Here is a 22,479-nt window from a genome sequence, read left to right on the forward strand (position 1 = left end):
AAATTGAGCCTTCCTAGACAATCTCCATCTACAGAAATGAATCTTAATTGGTCCAGACAACTCTGAAGTCAATCAGGTTGTCTCCACCTAACAGTGACTTCTGCCTCCTGGATAAAGTTCTTCTTGACAGCACAAGACAAGACCAGCAAAAAATGTAGAGCAGACATGGCAGAGGCAGTAGAGGCTTACCTAGCTATTGTGAATGTGTGGAGGCGACTAAAGTGAACCACTGTAAGGATAAGTAGAAGGAAATAAGAACTTCCAACAAATATAGAGGAATGGATAACAACGAAGCCCAAAACCAGTACTTAAGGTTAAAGACTTGAAGCCTATCATGAGATAGAAATCAAAGGCTCTGATTGGTTGAAGGTAGACCTTCACATTTCAAGACGTAGTAAAAGTAAGGACAAGGAAATTACTTACAACAAAGCATGAAGAGCCTATTCTCCTTAGCCATATCAGCCTCCTTATATAGTGCTATTCGTGCCAACCCTAACCCTGATGACTCACAATTGTGAGTCTCATGAAAACCTTATAACAAGTCATATGACTCAAATGAGTCACATGTACAAAACCTATGACATATAATCAAGCCATGTACAAAACATTACTAATCATATGTGTAAAGCGTATGTATAAAGCATGCTTACAAAGTGCAATTCCCATGACTCTTAATTGGGTCTTGTGCGAAACATAATAAATCATAATATAAATAACTCCTATGACTCCAGTGAGTCATATGTGTGAAATCTGTAACTCATAATTGAGTCACATGTGAAATCCTGTTACCTCCATGATAACATATATGAAATTTATCACCACAATCAAGCCCATACTAAGTGGTACAAATTTTGCTGTATTCTGAACACTATACCTCATTCTCACAACAAGACTTTTCCTATTGTAATGTCATAATCAATTAGGATTTTACATTTTAAAATAGACTGAATATCTTGACTAATTATGGGATAATATTTATTATAAGATTATTGCTTGTTATATTTGTTATATAAATAATTGTTAGAGTAAATCTTATAGATGATTCTAATATAATAATAGTAATAACAAGTATTAAATTTTTACATTAATATTTTTTAAAGTATTAAGAATTATAGTTCTATAATAATATTATTAATATTAAGAAAACTAGAAATAAATAAGTTAAAAGTATATGATAGTAGTAATAGGAGATTTTTTTCTATTATAATATTATATAACTATTCATAATAATTTTTACTAAAAGAGCGTGTAAAACCGAAAACCTAACTCTTAGGCCTTTTTCCTGTGTCTGGGAAAATGAGTTACAACCAAAGCAATCAAGTCAGGATAGTTTTGAAATCAATGAGTTTTTTGTCAATAATCTTTTTAAATAATTCACCTAATTTAAAAAAAAGTTTAATATTAATCTAGAGCCAGGAAAATTCAATTTAGTGTTATTTAGTCAAATTTATAAATAAATATTTTTCAACCAAGTTGTATTTATAATGTTTTATCCAATCATTTATTATTTGTACTCGGTGGACAGTCATGCTTCTCACAGTACAAAGTAATAATAAAACAGGAGGAACAATTTACCACAAACTGAAATAGCTCAACAACTACTTAATGTTTAACTATTATTATTGGTTGAATATGAGTACAAGAGACTAAAGTATTTTTACATGATAAAAAGTCAGTTGTGAGTGTTTTGTGTATTTTGCATAGAACAGCTACTTCAGAGGTTGTTAGTGCTTTAAAAATATTTTCTGAGCTATTAGATATATACTCTACATGGCTAGCTAAGTATTTAGGTAAAAATAAATATTTTGTGGTCAAGGTCTGAGAGTCAGGTTTTTACTTGTACAGGCTCAAAATATAAAACTTATTATAAGCATAAACTTAAACCTAAATTATGAGACATTTGATATTTCCAGATCTTGTCCTCTGAATTCGGTTGAGAAATTATCATATATAAAATGCCCCTTTAAGTTCTATAGGAATAATGATTTCTTATATGCTTCCTGGAATTTCTACGTATTTTTACCTATATACTTGCTTTCTAACTGGCCTAAAACATCACGAAAATCCTTGTAGTTCAAAACAGGTGCCTACCAAGCAATTTTCAAACTATCATAACATCTTCAATCACGGACTTTCCAAACTCAAATTTTGCTGACATCTCTCTATATGACACTCTCATACCACCTGAGTGCTAGAATTGCTGAGAAGAGGGACTCCAGGTACCTCTCCCCTCTCCTCCGATATATTGTTGCTGGCATTCCGTTGCTTATCAGAATTTCTCCCGAGTGTATAACCGAATCTACTATCCATTCAAGAGATATGGATAGGCGGGAATGGATTTTTCCTTGGTGAATCTATTCACATCGCTTTGCTCGGCGTCTGTTAAACTGTGCATTTATTGGGTCGCCGATAACTGCTGTGCGAGGGATGTCTGGGTTCACCGCGCACCGCTGGAATTTGTCATCTATGATACAAGTATGAATACCACCCGGGTGGGGTATGCATCCTTGGCAGATCGTCCGCTTACCCCGAACCCTAACTCCTCCCGACCCTTATGCTGGCATCATATCCCTATCATATCTTCCACCACCCCCCCATTCAAAATACTTTAGCTACGGTACAGGGCTCGGACTGCCCCGTCTCCGAAACTATTTCCATATTATAGTATCACTTCTTCGTCCGGTGAGCTTCAATCAACCCTCGAGCGATCAATATCTTGGCCAGTCGTTGCGACTCCTAGCCCCTCTTCTCAACCCCAATCGCTTCAATACCTTACACGTTTTCTATTCACTTCCATTGCCCGCTATCGGCTCAGGTAAACAAGTCTGTCTTATGGGGAGCAACCACCGCCACACGATTTACGCCCCGGAAATTTGGAACGACACAGCAACTTACTGAGCTTGAGTAGCGCGCGCCATCATAACAAACCCTTCGCACCACATATCTAACTCGTACCATCACATACTCAAATGCCCCGGTACCGAAAGCTTCCACCCATCTCCCGAACTCCAACGCCACCCCCCGATTTTCTTCGACGATTACGGCCCTTCAGCTGCAACCCTTTTGAGCCGGTAGAGGAGGATAGTCAGGATCGAGACGATGGCGATGACGAAGATGTGAATGTCACGCCAACGAGCTCTGCTAGTCACTCATTTCCTTTGATCAAGGGGGTCCGGGAGCCTAAAAAACAGTATCCACCGGTTGGAAAAGTCCCTGCCGGAAGATCGAAACGCCAAAGAATTGAGAAACAACCGCAGGTTGAGGAGGCCTCGCCAGATATCGTCTTGGAAAATGAATCAGTTTCAGAGTGGGATATTCTTGGGTCAATCTTTGTTGCCGGAGGTTTCTTGATGATGGGTAACGGGTTTGGCGAGAGGGAAAGTGGGGAGGACGAGGTTGGGGAGAGGGAGGATGAGAATTTTTCTAAGTCTGGAGCTACGCAGGTCATGAACGATACTCAGTCTACTGTTGCGGGAGCAGGTGGAGAGGGTAATTTTCGAGGAATGGGAGGAGCGAGGGTGGATAGTTTGCAGAGCAGTGAAGCACAGACTACGGCGAAATGTCCACAAAGACCTGATGTCCGGCACACTTACAACATAAACTCCATCGTCAAAGGCCGCTTCCACACCGCTACTCCATTTGAGCTTGAGGAATCCTCTGAAGTCTTGGATGTTGGTGCTCGCGATACCGGGGAACTGATTTTAAGTGGAACAGATAATCATGACGACGGTGAGACAGGTCCTAATGACTCCAATCCAACAGCCTCCCCTGCGAAGCTAGTTGAAGACAGTGGAGATTTCGGAGATGCTAGAAAACACGCTCAACCTACAGCTCCTCTGTCCCCCGATCATAGAGGGAAATCAGCTGAGAACGTTTTTATTCCCATCACCCCCGAAACTACAATCAGCAATCACGCAATACCACCCATGTCAGGATCGGCTATTTCACGTACAACTTTGGACAGCAGCGCGCCTCGGGAGTTGCTGAGCAGGGACACTGAACTAAAAAAGAAGGCCGAGGGAGACGAGTGGTTAAAAGGTCTTACCTTTGAAATTCTTGCCCTCCCGGAACGTATTGCTATCAGCATTCGGGGGCGGGATTTTTTCGATTCGGGAAGCCACAAACTCTGCTGGAATGAATTGAAGGAAAAAATAGACCAAGGTCTCGGAATCGGACCGAATTTGCACCATTCTACAGTAATCGTAAACTGGAAATTTCGATTAAAAACCCAGGCTGATTTGGATATCTGTATCGAGCGCCTAACACCGCATGGCCGTCCGATCCATCACGTCGTCGTCCTGTTCTGCAGCACTACTGCAAATGCCAGTGGAAATGCAGGTGTAAAGATAGACGAAGAATCAATAACAAAAGAGGTTGTTGAAATGTTGGAAGCTCAAGACCGGAATTATTGGATGGGGAAGAGTGTTGCACCTTCTGTGACAGATCTAATTCCTGCCAGCAAAGACAGTAATGCCGACGTTGTGTTGGGCAAGCTTCCTGGTGAGGCTCAAGATTCTATTCGACGAAACTTTGGTAACCCCCAACCAGCCCTACCTCGCCCTCCAGCGCCTCTTCCAGAAAACCCTACGACACTCAACCCTACACGGACCAGCATATCGCACAAGCCCCCACCTGGCGTACTTATTGCGCCAAAACCCCCTCTGTGGAGGACACCCAACTCACCTTCAACTTCTCACTCAAAAAAAATACGGACTACAACTGCTGGCACTCAATTTCACTCTTCAACGGTACGCCGAGTTACGCCTGAGCAGCCGTCAGGCCAAATTATGGCTCCCGGTAATAAATCGAGCAACAAAACGGACGACAGTCCCGCACCACCTAGTACAAATGGCGCCCCAACACCAGCAGCAACTAAATGGAGATCCAAACCCTCGACCCGAAATTCGCCGCTTCGGGTTTCTACTCGCTCTCTCCACAATCCAGCACGCGGCGGGGATGTCCAATTTCAGCGGAACACAAGATCGAGTTCTAAGGCTGCAAAATTGAGTTTGTCGGATCAGCTCCAAAAGGAGTCGGAAGTCAAGGACTCCGATCAGCCATCACCGGGCACTGCTTCTGCTGACGTTCATTCGTCCCCACCAAAGAGGCGGCGTTCAACCGGAGGACTGTCTAGGGCTAAAAAGCGGCTTGCGAAGTCAACCAACCCCGCTAGCAACCCACAAGGTGAGATATCCCCGGGTATCCGAAGATTTTTAATTATCCTACTCAACGGTAAATTTATATGGACCGCTTTAACTCAATTTTCAAATAGCATCGACTTCTCAAAATCAGCAGTCTAGTTTGAATGCCTCCAGTACAAGTATGAGACCACCCCCTCGGGATCAAATGGACATTACTACCCCTAAAGCATTAGCGACTACATGTGCGCTTGCCGAAAACGATCCTTTGGAGCCAAGTTCCGTCAATGATGCCATGGATATGGACCCGCCTACCACTAATGGCGCTGAGGGTAGTGCGCAAGGCACAGAGCCTAATGATCTCTCTATAAACGAGGGATCTGTTATAGATAAAGCGAACGCTGGGAACACAGTTTATGCGATGGACGAAGTAGACATCCTTCTTAAAGCCGTTATGGATGTTTACGATTCTGCAGAGGAACAATCCGCTCCCCGACCTATGAAATCCCCTACACTCCCTGTGGATGGGCCGGAAGGAGGCGATACGGCCAATCGAGGAATTGTACCCGTTACTCTTGCTAACACGGCCTCACCTCCGACATCTAATGGGGCTGAGGGTGACATTAGTACCCACGGTAGCAAGAGTTTAATCGCCAAGCCCATGCCTGAAGAGACTCTAGCCGGTCCTCCGCCTAATCGCTCTCCTACACCCGTGGTTGGCGAGCCTAGAGCAGAGATCAGGACGGACACAGGAGCCGAGCCTGCTACTACTACAAAACCTCAGTCCCCGGCCCCAAAAGACAATGAGGGTGGTGGTATCATAGAGAAAAAGAGTTTAATCGTCAAGCTAAAGTCTAAAGGAATTGCTGTACTTTTACCATCTATTACCGACAGTGACGCAACGAACCGGCTCTACGACACTTCAGACCAAGCTTCTGATCAAACCCCAAATCATTGCTCAAACCAATCAAAGCCAAAACCTGTCTGGCCAGTTCCCCCGCCTCCGCTTTCGGCATCCCCCCCAGCCACGAAAATTCAGTCGGTCCCCCGCCCACCTATCTACCGCAAACCAGATCCCCCAGCCCCGAAATCCGCCGAAAACGCCAAAACCACTCCCAACGATACACCTTGGGCACCCAAACAAGCTATTTCAACAACTACCTCAAGTCCAAAGGCTGGATCGTCCGGTGAGAAGCTATCCCCTGAGCCTTCAGGCCCCCTAGTGGCTAGTTCAGATGCTTTGGCAGCCGCACGGAAGAAGGTAGAGCAGGAAAAGGGTTCAAAAAACAAAGCAAAAAATATTCCCCATAACGCATTTCCCACGCCCGTGCTACCCCCGAGGAACCAAGACACTCGCGCTCAATCACCACAGTCACAGCCACCGGAGACTAACTCAGCCCGACCATCGCCTCGGCCATTGACTTCCACCTCTAGTGCGCAAATTGCCGTTCATAAGCCAGCCTCTTATGCAAGACCTTCCCCGAGTTCTGATGCAAAGATTACCAGCGCTGCAGCCATTACGAAATCTGGTGCACACAGAGAGGGCGTTCCGCTTCCTCGTACCGTTCCTAGACTATCCCATACGCCGGTTCCAACTCCGTCGGCACCCACTCCTCTTCCAATAAGTACAACCATCACACCTTCCAAGGACATGGACGACAGCCACTTGATCCAAGGGAAAGCAGGGGACGCTACTATAAATTCCGCGGCCCCACTTCACTTACACAAAGCCTCAGAATCTGCTATGGAGGAACCCTGCTCGAAATTTACACCCTTGGTTTCCAAATCAAATTTCCTCTACTTTGAGCCTTCGGCCGTTAAAAAGTCACCTAGTGGTAAGTTGAAGGAAAATCCATCCTCACCTCTCAAGATTGTTAATGCCCAACCAGGCCCTCACGAGAAACAACCAACCGCTCAGGATCTCGTCCCACTATTCGATTCACCCTCCACAACCCCGCCCGACACTAAGCCCAAACCCGAACGCATGGTGTTCGCCGTAACCCGCTACAATAACAACGCCACCACCCCGCCCCACTGTGCCAAGATCTACGGGCACGAGATCCTCTCGACAGGAGAACCCAACAAGTTCTCCTGGGAGAAACTACGTGAAATTCTGGAATCCCGTCATAAATTCGTCGACTTCAAGGAGTGCCTTGTCATCAACCTTTTCCATGTCGTGGAGGGTGAGAAGGAATTGAATGAGGGCTTAAATATAGGGGTTTACCTCAATACTAATGATGTTCTTATTGTTAAGGTTGATCCTTTAGGGAGACTGCCACCGCCACTAGTTGCTGAGATGAAAGCCGCTAGATTAGTAGCGAGGAAGGCTGGGAGAGAGACGGAATAGCCGCCCAAAAGGCCGGAGGTGCCGTCTTGCTTACTTCGCTCCGGCTTATTTATTTTTATCTGGATCCAATAATTCCATTTGTCGCCTTCAGATATCTTGGGGATCTTTTCACTTTTTTATTCTTCCTTCCCTTCCCTTTATACTTTCTTCTAATTGCTCCAGTCCAATTTTTTCTAATGCTTCTTCTTTCTTTGATTTAGTTTCTTTCATCTCTTTGGGCATCTTCAAGGCATTTTAGATAGGACCGGCATGGCGTGCGTGGGAGGTTTTTGTTCACTTGCTTTTCATATTTACTTACGAGGTCGATGGCAAGATGTTGTATCCACACGTTACATACAATATTCCTATGTATTATTATGGCTTTCCTCTTCCTCTTACGCCAGTTTTGTAGGAGATCCGTCGGTATATACTTTAGTTCTGCGTTCTGGATCTGGGCGCTTTGTTGTTTAGCGTTAGGGCGAGTATCACGGCATTGAGTATGGCAACTTCTTTAGTATCATATCACACCGTTAGTGTACGAGTGAGTCTACGCGATGTTGCCAGTGGATGCAGGCTAATGAGAGTAGAGAGTTAGGTGCCTGAATGTTGCGATAGCTAGAGAAGTGAAGATCTATTATATAGGTCAGAACAAGAGGGGCATGGCTTCGGCGAGAGTAACTTGTTCACAGGTGCGTTAGCTTGCAGTTATATTTGGTGTCAACATGGAGAACCTGCTCCACCCTCAAGAGCATGCTATGTGAGACAATCCCTAACTCACTCTCGCAGCCAGGAAGTTGGTCTCACGAGTGAGATTTCGTGAACTATGATCAACATGAGTCCCCCTAGTCCCTCTATATTTTAGCGTACTACTGCATTACGCATTACCCCCATGCATTCTCCACTGGCTATCACAAGCAGCTAGAGTTTCACGCAAATGGATACAAAAAAATGGTAGTATGTACAGTACTTGCGTTGAAAAATTAAAAAACGCCTACCCAGTCCAGAATACCATAGATATAAAACACCACCCCCATCTAGAAATCATCATCATCCATCCCAACACTAGTCCCACCCCTGTACCTGCCCCCCTCCTCCTCTTCCTCCTCCTCCCTATTCCTTCTCGCTTCCTCCCGACTCGCCCCAATCTTCCTAAGCCCGTCCACAACGCCCTTCGCAAAACCGCGCACCTCCGTAATCTCAAGCAGCCCCAAGTTATTCATCTGCAAATACGTCGCCTCCAACTTTCCCAATCCCTCCCTAACCTTTCCCTGCCTCACCTCTCTCAAACCCCTCAGGAGCACGCGCAGCTCGCCGTCATCACCGCCGAGGTCGTCGGGGCAGCCCTCCAGAAGGAGTTCGGCAGTTTCGAGCCAGCGGTAGGGGAGGTCGGGGCAGAAGAGATTTTGGTTTTCGGTCTCGGTCTTGAGGATCCGTTCGATGTTCGGGGCTGAGAGCCAGGGGGGTGGAACGATGTTGCAACGACGTTGGCGCTTTAGGAGGAGGGCGAGCCAAAGGGGGATTGTGGTGCGTTGAGGAGGGTGAAAGGGAGGAATGTACCCCTAGACGCTTAGTTAATATATCACCGAGCAGAAAAGCGGAGGAGGGGGAAACGAACACCGATGAGGTCGAGCCCGTCAAGACGTTGCCGGGGGATAATAGTTACCGATTGAGCTTCGCAGAGAAAAGCTACTTCCGCCGGCGTTAATGGTCCGCTGGCTGAATGGTTATTGTTGTTCATTATTATAACGATCCGTAACGAGCTAAGAGATGTAGGTAGGTATCCTGGGAACGAAGCAAAGTGAAGTACTGATAAAGAAAAACTGTTTCCCGTGAAACATCCATATAGTATGATATCTCACGCGACTCGAACTTGGAACAAGTGTTCAGGGTTGGGGTTTCTTTCCTTTTGAAAAAAAGAAAAGGTTGTTCGGCCAGTTGTCAGTTACCCTGTCCAACCAAGTGCGCCAAAGAAAGGAAAAAGGTTTATCCAAAAATGTATCACAAACTCACCCTTCCTTTCCCTTACAATAAAGTCCTTCGTTTCCTGGACGATAACATAATAGAACAGGAGCGAGAAAAGAGAAAAATGGATCATATCCTGGTGCCGGGAGTCTCTGCCCTGCTTATTGGCACAGCAATTGTATCTACATATATCAATTACGTTGTTCCAGAGCCATACCTCGTTCGTCCCCGCCCCTCTATCTCCTCCCTAATATCGGACTACCGAAAAAGAATGGGAGAGACTAATTCACAACGAACAACACACAGGACGAAGTCTTCCATATCCCCCAAGCCCAGGCCTACTGCCGCAACGCCTTCAAGACTTGGGACCCAAAACTAACCACTCCGGCAGGCCTCTACTTAACCATATACCCACTCTCCTACGTCTCAAAATGCACCCCTGCGCTCCTCCGTTCCGTAAACGCGTGGGGCATCGCGGTCCTCATCCCCATATTTGTCTACAATATCCTGGGTTACATACACCCCCGCAAGCAGCGGTCGGAAGCCGTTCATGAGGCTATTAACGTCGCGTTGTTCCCACTCCTGTGGTTCTTTTCAGGATTGTTTTACACAGATGTTTATTCCACGGTTTGGGTGCTTTGGAGTTATCTTGCGTGGCTGAGGGGCTGCGTGGGTTGTAGTTCCATCACGGCTTGGTGGGCGCTTTGGTTTCGGCAGACGAATGTGTTGTGGACGGGGTTTTTTATTGTGTTGGAGGTTGGGAGACGGATTAAGGGCTTGCACGAAAAACTTGTGGATGGTGAGGGGAAGGCGGCGACTGGAAAGACGGTTCCAACTAGTAGCGGGAAGCCCATGGGGAAAAGGAAGAGGGGGAAGAAGAGAAGAGGGAGAGTCGAGATTGAAGAGAAGAAGATGGAGGAGGGCTATGAGGCTAGCCTTGAGGCGGAAGTGGAGGATGGGCCATGGACAATTGATATCAAGAGTAACGGAAATGTGAAGGGGAGAGGTGTCAAGAATAGTGGGTATTGGAGGAAGCTTATTGAAGCGATGAGGAAGGTTCAACCTTGGAATCCGGTCTTCGACGATGAGGTCACTGCTCAAGGTATTCCTCTATCCACGACCACCCCGTCTCTCCCGACTAACTCACCACCCAGACTTCTTTTTCCGAACCCCCATAACCCACCTATTCTCCATAATCTCCAACGCCCCAACTGTAATCTCCTCCACCTTCCCATACCTCCTAGTCATCCTTTCCTTTGCTATCTTCATCGTCTGGAACGACTTTTCCCTAGTTCTCGGCGATAAATCCGCCCACCAACCTACCCCCCACCTCCCACAAATATTCTATTTCACCCTCTTCACCACCATAACCTCCCTTCCACTCCTACTCTCCCCGAATCTCCTCTATCACTTTTACGACCAGAACATCGGGATATACCCCACCACCCTTTCATCCTCCTCTCGCTCCCGCAAATCCCCCAAACTAACGATCCCCTACACAAAACTCCTCCGCACAACCATTCTACTCACCATAATCTTGGCAATAATTTGGAGAAACACATACTTCCATCCCTATCTCCTCGCTGACAACCGGCACTACGTTTTCTATATCTTCCGTCGAACACTCCTTGCGCACCCTCTTATCCGCTACCTTGCCGCGCCAGTATACTTCGCAAGCACCTGGACAGTTCTGTACGCGCTCAAGTCCAGTCGCAGCGTGAGCGTGCTATGGGTGTATGCCTGGGCGATGGCGGTTATTGGCACATTGGTGACGGCGGGATTGGTAGAATTCAGGTATTTCGTGCTCGGGTGGGTGATCTGGAGGGTTAACGTTCGCGTCGAGTCTGTGTGGAGGAGGTGGACCGAGACTGTCGGGTTTGTTTTCGTGAATTTGGCGACGGTGTATGTGTTTACCCAGTGGGGGTTCGAGTGGAAGCAGGAGAGGGGGGTTGTGCAGAGGTTTATGTGGTAATTTGTGGGGTCTAGGGGGGGTCCTGGGTTCGCACGAGGCATGGCGTCACTCGAATTTGATCTTTGGCTTTTCATTTTTACTAAGTCAAATAAATAGTTAAAAGGGGAGGAGGGAAGAATGAATATACCCAGTGGGTTATCTAGCTGCTTGAAGGAATATCTGGGGATGCCCCCGAACGGTATTCCTCTTGTAGGTATCATACAGCACTTGTAGAGTAACCCCCAGGTCTATAAAATCAACCTTTTTGCTCAAGAGCACGAAATGCGGAGATTATTCATCCGATAGTAATACACAAACCACATAAGACAGGCGTCGCACTACGAGATGTTATTGTCGAGTCGTGAGGAAACGGTTGGGAAGGTGGGCTATATCGTGGGCGAGGTACTATATCCCCAAAAATTCAGTTGTGACTGGAAAGGTCTAGACAAAATGGCCAGACATTGGTCCCCTATCTCTCCCATACGTTTCAAGAGTGCTAACCTTGGCAAAGATAAAAACAGACAGAAGAAATATAGAAGAACCCAGCAATAAAACTTTCACCTACTATACTATACATTCATACCCTCCGTCCTAGTCACCCAACCTATGCAAAATCGAAGGTGTAAGTTAGCTAGGCCCAAGCTAGCTGTCCTTACATACCCTCCAATAGAAACCACGGCTCATATTATCAGACAACGTTGACCTAGGACATAAAAATAGCACGTAAAACACTTTACTCCAAGGTGATAAATCGCTGAACGAGCATCATATCATGGTAAGAATAATAGAGATTTTTAGAAACACAAAGTGGATTGTGTTGCTTTATTTGCCAATAACCTATGGGAGGACCTAATCAGCTAACCTTGATTTCTGGGGGTGTGTGAGGCAGTGAGCTCTGGATACACTGCACGAGCATGATACAGGATCGGCCCAGCGATGGATCTGGAAGTATTACATTCGGCGTAGAGAAGGTCCTTTTCGCCCACCAGCCACCCTGCCCGTGTTCGGACGTCGTAATGTTCAGAGGTCTTCCCTGTGCTTTATCATTTTATAGCTCTTATATCCGCTATTTCTTTAGCTATCAGCTAATTCAAGTCTCATATACTCCTCTCAGAGGTTTACTGCATTGAAAGACCTTGTACACCGAGTGATTCCTTGTGAATGGTTCTTTGCTATCCCACCAAGAAAATTGCAAAAGCAAAATATTTGCAAAATTCCGGATGTAGTTTACATGGCCAGATATGATATCATACACTCTTATGACTGACATGCAGCGCCGACACCTTGAGAACTTGTTCGTGGCCTCTGGTGGTTAGGTTCAAGTTATTACTCTCCGGTAGGGCAGCGATCCATGAAATGGCGACACAGTGTGAGTGTTCAAGCTCGGTAGCTCGGGGCGCGGTGTGAATAGTGTGGGGTATACGTACAGTAGTTTCGTCACTGTTTCTGCTGCTGTGAGGGGGGGCATTGTGCGTGAGTGCATGGGAGAGTGATTTGCGGGCTGGGAGAAGGTTCTGCTGTTCAGGGTACTCGATACAGAGAGGCCCGGGGCGCCTTTTGCTGCCCGCATTAAATAGAGTAGTTGATGGCAGTGGCAGCTCTGTGAAAGGTCCCGAAATTTCCCCTTATAAGGAGAGAATTGATGAATTGGATGTGGTTAACTTAGTGGATTGGCTACCGTATACTCCTTTACCCGGAGGTCTCCTAGTGCCCATTGCACTAGAAGCCCTCAAAAGAGGGTCCGGCTCTTCGACACTCTTGTTGATGGAGGCCGTTGCCCCTTTTCCATTTGCCGACATTCTATGTGAGTAGCTCGTATTATTGTGTTTCCTCCTCATATAATTCGAGAATAGAAAGAGTCACTAGTGGTCTCTTTTTTCTTTCTACGACGGTACAGGCATATTTGGAAGGATCATGGCTTTGCCCGGCTATCGAAGGTGAATTTATCTAAAGCACCAATAGAGGATATCTTTCCTTCCATCACACCCCTCCCTTATGCATAAACTTCTCCCGAATGTGTACTAGAAAACGCAAGACAGACGTTTCTATCCTAGAGATCCAATCGGGCCTCCGACCCACCCCCTCCCCCCTCTTTCTGTTTGATTCCCCTAATAAGCCACGGTGTATTCCTACGGACCGTACGGGGTGGAAAGTGGAAAGAAGGATGTAAGGAAGAAGGAAGGGAAGAAAGAGAGAGCAAAACCACAACAAGGATTCGAGAAGGCTCGTTCCGAATCCACCTTATTCCAGATTGGCGGAGGGGTTATGGTGAAGGCCCAAGACCGGTATAAAATCAACACAAGCAGACCGGAGGGAGGAGAGTCTGGAAAAGTAAACTATTTCCGTCTCTCTTACGGCACCTCGAGATACCTCTTGCAGTATTATATCTTGCTCTCCAGATTGGCCTCCTGCTCGACAACCCGAGCAGACTAACTGAGCGAACTATCGTAGTGCCCCACAATGTCTTTATGTCTCTACCCAGGCCCGAGAAGGGAATTAGTACTCCCTTCTAGCGCCAAATATCCATCACAAAGTGATACCGTGACTCGGTTCTAGCAGTCCTTGGAGAACTCCCTTCTGCAATTGTCATTATCTCGTTCTTCCCTTTAATGTATGGCTCCCGAATCCCGGGGCAGCCTCACAAATGGTGGTTGAGTATAGCGGGGACAGAAATGTTCCATGAAACACACCGCACAGTGGACATGGGTCCTTAATACGAGCACCATGATGAGTGACGCCATGTGTAGCGGAAATCACGACACCCGGAAGAACAAACACACATTCTTTTAACGCAGAAAAACTTTGGAGGGGTCAACGTATTACACTGCAGTAGAAAATCTTATGTGTGGGTATAGCAGTCAATGATTGGCTCGCGCGGCGATAGAGAGAAAAACTAGAGGACTATGTGGGAACTGTCACAGGATGTGGACAAGAGCGTGAGGTAAGGAAAAACAACTTCGTTCGTTTTTTTGTTTACTTCTAAACTAATGGTAAAGACAGGTGTATAAGCAAAACATAAACAATGTATCCTGACCATTCCATAAATCACCACACCTACCCGTATCTCTCCAAGCATGCTACCCTTTCCTCCATACACTCCCGTGATAACAAAGGAAAGACACGTCCGTAGAATCAATCTTCTGTCAATCTCTGAACCTCCACACTAATCCATTGAACCTCTGAACTCTCCGCCAGACTCCCGAAACCTCCACAATCTACCTCAATCAATCAACATCCATCTAGAACCTTCAACAGGATATGGTCCCTTAGTGTGAACTTGTTTGCGATAATTGAAGTCAGCAGCTAACACACTCTATAAGGGAGCTCAGCCGGGCATTTCAATCCAGCTATTCAAGGCATAGCTCATCACTCGTGCTGGCCAGCAGTGCAACTTCCAGTGCCGCCATAGCGCTCTCATGCTGCCTATATGAGAGTTTCTTTATGCCCTCAAATGCTCAGTTTATGTCTATGTTTGTTTGCCCTTAAAGCCCGGGTCAGAGCTCGGGTTTTATTGCGCTTCTTCTCACCTAGATATCATAGCCATCCCTCCCGTCCCTCTTATCCATCTCCCCTTAACTTCTTGCTATTTTTTCATTAATAGCGGGATCAGGGGAAGTGTGAGCTCTTCCATATCCCGTTATAGAGAGCTAGTCTATATCCTTACAGTCGTCCCATTCCGAGTAAGTCTTTACTGGACAACCATCGCCAGATCCCCTTACCATCCTTCTTCCACGAGCTCTCGTGTATTGGCCACCTACTACCGTCGAGTGATCAGGAAGTACACAATTTAGATTATCTCATTCTACACATTCATTATCACTCGGCTACGATGAGGTTACGCGAAGATGAAAGATTGGAGAATGATAGTCAATTACGCCTTCTGTAAATTCTCCGTCAGCTCCCAAGTTTGTACCGCCGAATCTAAAATCCTATAGCCCCCATGACCATCCTGTGGTACTGCATTCTACGTTCCTTGCAGGTAGTATCAGCGATTACTAACACAACCTATTGGTTTGATGACCTCGGACTTCAGGCCGATTCCCGCGACTCCCCGATCCACCTGCGACGCCAATCACACAAAAAAGAAAGGATTACGAAGGCTTCAGACTCTATCTTAAGCCTTATCAGGAACCTCGTAAATTAATTACAATTCAACTGTCAACTAGCTACGTGCGATGAGCCCACAGAATAACGCTTCGACCCGTAAGATACAAGTGTGGTGACACTGCTCACCATCACTGGCTCGTTTTACTTCAAAAATGCCATCTTTTGCCACTCTAGAAGGCAACGGCCTACTACCCAATCAGCACAAAATCCCGGGAGCGAGAAGGCTTATTACGAGAAAAATATTGAAATCTTGAGCGTTTTCGTGCAGATTGGGGTTGTGTGCGAACAGCCAAAACCAGAACCCCTTCCCCTAAACACCTTCTCGATTTCCTATGGATGTATACTGTATGATACGAAGCTCTCTCGGGCTTACTCTGATATCAGTGCTCCTCGGCACAGAATTGTCCACACTAGGCAGCTCCAGCGCAATTGACAAAAATGGCCTAAACTTAGAATCTTTAGATTCTTGGTTGCTTGTAGACATATCCATATAATAATTCATAAGAGAGTTGGGGTCTGAAAGTGTAAGTGTGATGCCGTAAGAGCTCGAATAACTAGACCCCGCGCTAAGAGGTCCGAGATTCCCTCTCTTGGACAGGGAGGTGAAAAGACTGTGGCCCCCCAGCCCCCAGCTTAAGACAAAAAAAAAGGAAAAAAGTGCCACACCTTACCAGCAAAGGCAGCTCCAATGTTCTAGAGCGAGGTTCAATTATTCGGATTCTTGCGGTAATGTCAGAATGTCAGAATGTCATTTTTTCCCCAGCGCTTTTGTGTGGTTTTGCTGTGTTCTAACGGGTGCTTTTCGGTGCCAGGGGTTTGCGGGCTTGGTGCAACACCACGGATGCAACCCCACCCGCCGCAACGCCTGCGAAATCCAGAAGCTTGACATTCGAACAACTTTAAGCCTCCAAATTCAATACCAGAGTAAAGGGAACCCGCAGTTATAACTATCAGTAGTTCTGACTAAATAAAAATATTGATCTTCGATCCTTTACTTCAATCTAATTTGTTAACTTATCCTGTTGGGACGGTGTTGAACCAATACTGTCCGCCCCATAGTACAAGTACAGTGCCATAATACTACACAAGACTGACCGACGATGAACTACGTTCACGAGCTTTCTCTCCCTCCCCGTTATCAGGCACAGAACCTCTCTGCCGCCTAAGTCAGTCAGGCGACACCGCACGTACTCCATCAGCCAGATCACATTAGTCCATTCCCCACCACAGAACAAACCACCAAAACTCAGGCTAATATCCCCAACTCCGCGAAGACTCCCATTTTATCCCACTGGGCACACAACCCCCACCTGTCCCCCAAATGCCTGTATGATATCAAGACGGAAACAGCAACCCCGAACCCCCGAATACCCGGACCCAGCGAATAATTTCCGGAGTACACCCGTACCATCCCCTTGTCCGAACTTTCCATCCCGCGACCATATAACGTGGAAAATAAGAAAATACACCTCGAGACGAATCAAGTACGAGTGCTTGTTGGGGAAGGAAGAAAAAACAAAAAAGATTAAAAAATTCCTATATTTACCCTACCCCCCCCCCCCTTGTCTCACATGACGCAGGATCAGCCGTCAAATGATCTACAAGCACAGTATCTGTACACCAACCCGCTACCTGTCTCTGGCAATGGACCCGGAAACAGGGGTCGTGAATTTGTACTCAAGTACTCGTACTTGTATGGGCGCTCAGATACTGGTACGCGTGGGTTTTTTTTGTCATATATATTTTGCGAATCCCTGTTTCCGAGTTCTTATTGCTTGGTACGAGTAATCTAACGCCGGACTCGAAAAGGGCATAACTCCGACCTTAAAAAGTTCCCTTATAACTTTTCACTTCATATTATTATACTCGTCGCTCGCAACTTGCCGGTACTGTACATAGCGCATTTCGTTCCACGATAGGACGTTGTATAATGAATGGTTGGAAGGTTGGTGGCGCTTCACTTTGTCCGACGAATTCCTTTTTCTTTCCTTCCCAGTATTATGCATACTTCTTAAGATGGCTCGGAGACGGGAACGGATGGGGTTTTTGTAAGCGAGGGAACTTTGCGCGGTGGATGGGCGGGAGATGGGACAGTGTTGGGAGGTAAACTCATTGTGATTCGAATAACTCTTGACAGTAGACTAGAGGTCAACTCGGGGCGAAGACTCAATCCACCTACCAAATCAAGAGGAGCCAAGTTGACGTCACCGAGGGGGACTTCAAAGGCAAACAAAATAACAGTTGTAGGACTCTAGAGCGTTCAGGATTTCCTGTTCTGGCCTTCCTGGTGAATCTAGCTAACCCGCCACTCTTTCTTTCTACTCTGAGTGCAAGAGTTGTTTAAACCATAATAGGTAAGGCCGGGGGAAGAGGGGGGGATTGGGTAGTCCGGGAGCTAAAACAGTAGATAGATAAGAGAGTAGCTGGTAGCCCAGAGAGCTACGAGTAGGCCCCCAGCCCCCCCCCCCGTTGTCAGGGATAGGGGGGCGCCGTGGTTCGTTTAAGCGAGTGATTTCGCATGATGGTTCTTGACGGAGTGTTAGCCAGGTACTCCGTACGATACGGGCACCGTGCACCAGAGTACTTGTACGGCCCACGCACCGAGGGAGCCCCGGACGGGAGGCAAGAGACCTCCTCATAGATGTGTAATTCAAGAAATACACATATAGCATCGTGAAACTGAATTGGCACTAGGCAGGGGTTTTTTCCTCCTTCTTTTAGCGTGATAGGTCGTGATTCCAACGGATTTACCGGCATCTACCATCGACTTTATGGCATGCTTGTGATACCTATCCCAATTGTGATACTATGATTGACAGGCGGAGGCACCAGATCGTCACAAATGACCTGCTCTATTGACTCGAACACCATATCCTTGACTGCAATACCGGTACAACATCCACCCAGCTACATGGTACTCACCAACGGGCTATCGCAAAATGCTAGAGGAAAACCATCCACACCCTGCCCTACGCAAGCATCACCTCAAAACTAGGTGGCAAAAGAACTAAGCGGTAGGAAGGCATAGCGCCGTAGTCCAGCACAGGAAAGGAGAATGCTAGCTTAGGTACCTAGCCTGGGTATGTAAACGAGAAGCCACGCATGCCAAAAGTCAGGGTGCTGTCGAAGAAAAAGGAAAGCGAAATAAAAAAGTTGTTCAAATGCACCGGTTACAGTAGATGGTAGATATTCAATAGTAGGTGCCAGGGTGTAAAACGTACCTCGGCCGCAAGGACTCCGGAGGAGAGCGCACCCAAAAAGGAGCCCCTATTATAAAATCCCCGTGCGTGCGGGAGGGAATACTTGTATTTATGATACGAGTATGATACAGTTCACTTCTAGGGACGGTGCAGCTAGCTTGCTCGGAAAAGGGATATGAACGGGTGGCACTGGAACGGGTAAAAACTGCTTAAAACTGCTGGGCTCCGGAGACTGGATCCTAACCCCAGCCAGGAAGGGGTATCATAACATATTGTAAGGCTGTTTGGTTGGACAATTAAGGGAAGAATGGGTGGAGGAAAGTTGGTTAGTGGTTAGTTGGTTTGCTGGATAAGCAGAGCAGGTACCAATACTTGTGCTTTCATCCGGTTTTAGACGTTCTCCGGACGCTCGAGCTTCGAGAGGAACAGGGTTTGAGGATCGATACTTGTACTATACTCTCGTAAGGAGGGAGGACGCCAGCACGAATTTTGGCATCATTGATAGGAAGAGAGGTTTTCAATTTAGACCCAACTCAAGCGCCAGGAAAACTCCGAATTTCCAATAGCTCAAAGGCCGCCTCGGGCAATCCCCTGTCGGTGCCCTCAGGTACAGTAAGCATACCTATATACCGGTAAAAGAAGTTAGTATTATGAAGAAGTATGAAACTATAAGTTAAACCAGCTTCTTGTCGCATACAGCAGGTGCGACACGGCAGTGAAATTATATGTAGACAGGGCAACTGTGGTACCACCATAGAAGAATAGGGCGATGGCAAAGAATCAGAAAGAAAGGCCGAAATCAGAATACCATGTTCAAGCGAGGTTTAGCTCATAACTATACGATTTGAGCAAAAAAGTAAGCACTCTAAATTCCCAATTTCACCTTTCCACCTGCTTTTTTTTGGTTTCAAGGCATAAGTTACCTGTGCGAGCCCTTGCACAAGTACCCGAACACAACGGCCCTCCGGCTACTGCAAACCCCTGATCCATGAAGTACTGTACATGCGCTCGTGGGGCGGTACCGCAAAACGCCAAAGGTCCATCCATCCTCATGGCGCAGCTCAGTGCGACACACTAGTAAGTTTTTTTACAACCCTTGCGCGGAGCATGGTGGCAGCAATTAGACGATTACAAGAACAGGTATCATATCATGCGGTAGGTTGTCTTCCTTCCCCTCTTTCATCCCTTCCCGAATCTGCTCGGACAAGTTGCAGAAGTAGGCGAGCTTTCTTTTCTTTTTGCCCCCTTCTCTTCTTCATGACACATGCAGTACTGTTCACTGCTGTACCGCACATGCTTTTGCCGGCTTTTCAGAGAACTGAGGGGTAGATTGACACTTCGTGCCTAAGCTTGGCACTTTTCCCCGTTTTCTCCGGTCCCTAGATTCTTACAGCTTCTTCCTGTATCCATGCAAGCGGAGAGCTGACGGGAGAGCCGGTTTGATAGGGTAGAGATACCTTGTTGCTCATCACAACACCCACGATATAAACCCAGTAAGTTAATAGCAGCCATGTTAAGGTGGGAATAACAATCAGAATACCGGTACCACCAGACTGTACGCGGGTGGTTGTAATTTTTAGAGCTGACAGAAGGACCTTAGAAGCCAGCGACTACTATTGCTTCCTCATTTTGTGGGGTCCTAAAGCTTCATAATCCCACTATGTGAGAGAACACTACACACACCCAAACAAGTAAAACAATGACAGGAGCTGAGCCAGGCTTATCACTAGAGAGAGAGGTGCCACGTGCTGAAGCAGTACGGAACACAAGACTCGGGGGATGGGGAAATAAACTATCCACAGCACCCCAATTTGCGCCTTTGGTCGGATAGAGCAATCGCCGGCCCAGCACCTACGATCCAAATCTAACTCATGTTCCTGAGCCCCCGGCCCGCAATCCACCGCCAGCAACGCAGTCACAATCTTACCGGTATTATTACACGTACACGGCAAGAAATACCTGAACATTCGCGCTAGGATTTAGTATGGGCGCTCAGACCCGCACATCAATCTGCCATGCAAATTTTTACACCCTGTGTTCAGGTTATACTTGCTAGATACTTGTGACACAGACGGACGATACCAGTACCCAATATGTCTGAGCAGTATCGTAGCGCGGGTAGAGAATCCTCGAGGATGAAACCGGTTGAAAACCATGAGCTAAGGGAACAGAAGGAAAGGTGAGTTGAAAGACAACGAATTTTGGCTATAAAGGGCGCCTCCATTTGCCTTCTCTTCGCCGGGCCCTCCCGTTCAAGGGTGGAGGTCGAAGAATAATCGCTTATAGCAGGGATAGAGCCCTGTACCGGTCAAATCGGTGGTACATGTTAGTAGGGAGGAGAAGAAGGTTCAACCGGGTCGAAACGCCACCAATAGACTACCTGCAGAAGGCGAAAGCAACCCTCCCCTCACCAGAGAGAGGCATCATAGAACGGAGATGGGTCACTGGCTCAAGGCCAATTCATGACTCTAAGTATCTCTGAGCCTCCATAGAAGAGCGCCAGAACGAAAATGTTGGAATAGGGAGAGTACCCGTCAAGAATAAACAAGGTCCTACTGGTGCAAGCTACGAGTGCAGTACAAGTCGGGCTCAAATACCAAAAGATCCACGGCTTTACTAGACCGACATGACCGAATCTAGTAGCAAGGTTCAAACATACAGTGCTACAAAGTACGGATATGTTTTTACTTTCTGAAGATTACTGATGGATGTGTGATACAGACACAGCTGTGAAAGCCAAAAGGAGTAGAAAGGTTAACATATCTCTTTCGAATGACAATATACCCCCCCCCCCGGGAAACGAATTGAAATGATCACATGTGAGCAATCAAGCGGTTTAAATTACCCCCCAAAAATTTATCTGCAGTTCCCTGGTCGTTTTGGAACCCCTCCCCCCCCCAAACCGAGGGACCCCAGGATTGGAATCATCGGAAGATTGCAATAAGTTTCAACAGCATTTGCACAAGCAGTCCGAAAACGGAAACCTGCATTTCATGAGAAGTCATAGCCAACCCTGCTCTTTTCCGAAAGACAAAACGCGGAGATCCGCTCTTATGTTGGCCCAAAATTTACCGGTACTGTGATGTGGATACCACGGCCAAGAGGGGGACACGTATAGGTGGATATTGATCGCGACTTCTTACGGCCTTTGGAATAACGTTACGGTCAAGTTTTTAGCTCCTGGTATAATTTCTAGCTTGAATGTCCTCCCGGAGTGCGAGATGGGGCTGTCATAACTCCAAAAAAGAAAGGGTCCTAGCAACCCGGGTGAGAATGTGTGATCTTACCCAACTCCTACAGGAAAGAAACGTGCCAAAGGAGACTCGCCTGGGAAGCAGGAAAAAGGAAGGGAAAAAGGGAAAGAGGAGAAAAAGAGAAAGGGTGAGAAAAAAGAAATTTCTTACCCATGATAACTTCTGAACGCCGTAAAGGGTTGATAAATGTTGCAACTATACGCTATTACCTCCCTCCTTGCCGGTTGGCATTACTCCACTGTAAGACGCGGTAAGACTATCCATCCTGTAGAAGATAGCCTACTGCGACGTTCAGAGCGAGTAAATACCGATACGGGATAGAGTCCTCTCGGGTTCAGCCCAGTGGAACCACATTCTTTGTTAAAGTTCGAACCATATCAGCTGCAGTTCGGGATTTCCTTCCTCCCCCAACCGGCCCCTCTCTGCCCTCACTCACTCGAGAATTGCACTTGCACCCCCCCCCCATTCCCACTCGATTGCAGTGCAGTACTCGAGAACCCAGTCACACATGTCATGAGGTGCGCACGAATTGGTCGTAGCC

At 46.8% G+C, this 22,479-nt stretch overlaps 3 protein-coding genes; 2 read left to right on the plus strand and 1 right to left on the minus strand.

The window, feature by feature from the left end:
- Window positions 1-2,694: 2,694 nt before the first annotated feature.
- GSTUM_00010809001 (uncharacterized protein) lies at window positions 2,695-7,989 on the plus strand. XM_002841527.2 has 3 exons: window positions 2,695-5,184; window positions 5,273-6,973; window positions 7,028-7,989. The coding sequence occupies exons 1-3, from the start codon at window positions 2,970-2,972 to the stop codon at window positions 7,483-7,485; spliced, it is 4,374 nt and encodes a 1,457-aa protein (XP_002841573.1). The 5' UTR covers window positions 2,695-2,969; the 3' UTR covers window positions 7,486-7,989.
- A 396-nt stretch (window positions 7,990-8,385) lies between these two features.
- Window positions 8,386-9,246, minus strand: GSTUM_00010810001 (uncharacterized protein). XM_002841528.2 has 3 exons: window positions 9,080-9,246; window positions 8,600-9,023; window positions 8,386-8,544 (listed from the first exon to the last, which is right to left on the minus strand). Exons 1-3 carry the CDS (start codon window positions 9,200-9,202, stop codon window positions 8,456-8,458), a joined length of 636 nt encoding a protein of 211 aa, XP_002841574.1. The 5' UTR covers window positions 9,203-9,246; the 3' UTR covers window positions 8,386-8,455.
- Window positions 9,247-9,457: 211 nt separating this feature from the next.
- On the plus strand, window positions 9,458-11,398 carry GSTUM_00010811001 (uncharacterized protein; the record flags this gene model as incomplete). Its single annotated transcript, XM_002841529.1, has 3 exons — window positions 9,458-9,646; window positions 9,733-10,254; window positions 10,529-11,398. 3 exons carry the CDS (start codon window positions 9,458-9,460, stop codon window positions 11,396-11,398), a joined length of 1,581 nt encoding a protein of 526 aa, XP_002841575.1.
- Between the last annotated feature and the right edge of the window lie 11,081 nt (window positions 11,399-22,479).

This window comes from Tuber melanosporum (genome assembly GCF_000151645.1).
Source record: "Tuber melanosporum whole genome shotgun sequence assembly, scaffold_75, strain Mel28".
NCBI lineage: Eukaryota > Fungi > Ascomycota > Pezizomycetes > Pezizales > Tuberaceae > Tuber > Tuber melanosporum.

Excerpts from the sequence above, each read along its gene's own strand:
- GSTUM_00010809001 (XM_002841527.2), top strand. The coding sequence starts at position 2,970 with ATGCCCCGGTACCGAAAGCTTCCACCCATCTCCCGAACTCCAACGCCA. Across the intron at positions 5,185-5,272 it reads CCCCGCTAGCAACCCACAAG|CATCGACTTCTCAAAATCAG; the intron begins GTGAGATATCCC and ends ATTTTCAAATAG. Across the intron at positions 6,974-7,027 it reads CGTTAAAAAGTCACCTAGTG|GCCCTCACGAGAAACAACCA; the intron begins GTAAGTTGAAGG and ends ATGCCCAACCAG.
- GSTUM_00010810001 (XM_002841528.2), bottom strand. The coding sequence starts at position 9,202 with ATGAACAACAATAACCATTCAGCCAGCGGACCATTAACGCCGGCGGAA. Across the intron at positions 9,024-9,079 it reads ACGGGCTCGACCTCATCGGT|GGGTACATTCCTCCCTTTCA; the intron begins GTTCGTTTCCCC and ends CTAAGCGTCTAG. Across the intron at positions 8,545-8,599 it reads GCTTAGGAAGATTGGGGCGA|GTACAGGGGTGGGACTAGTG; the intron begins GTCGGGAGGAAG and ends GGAGGGGGGCAG.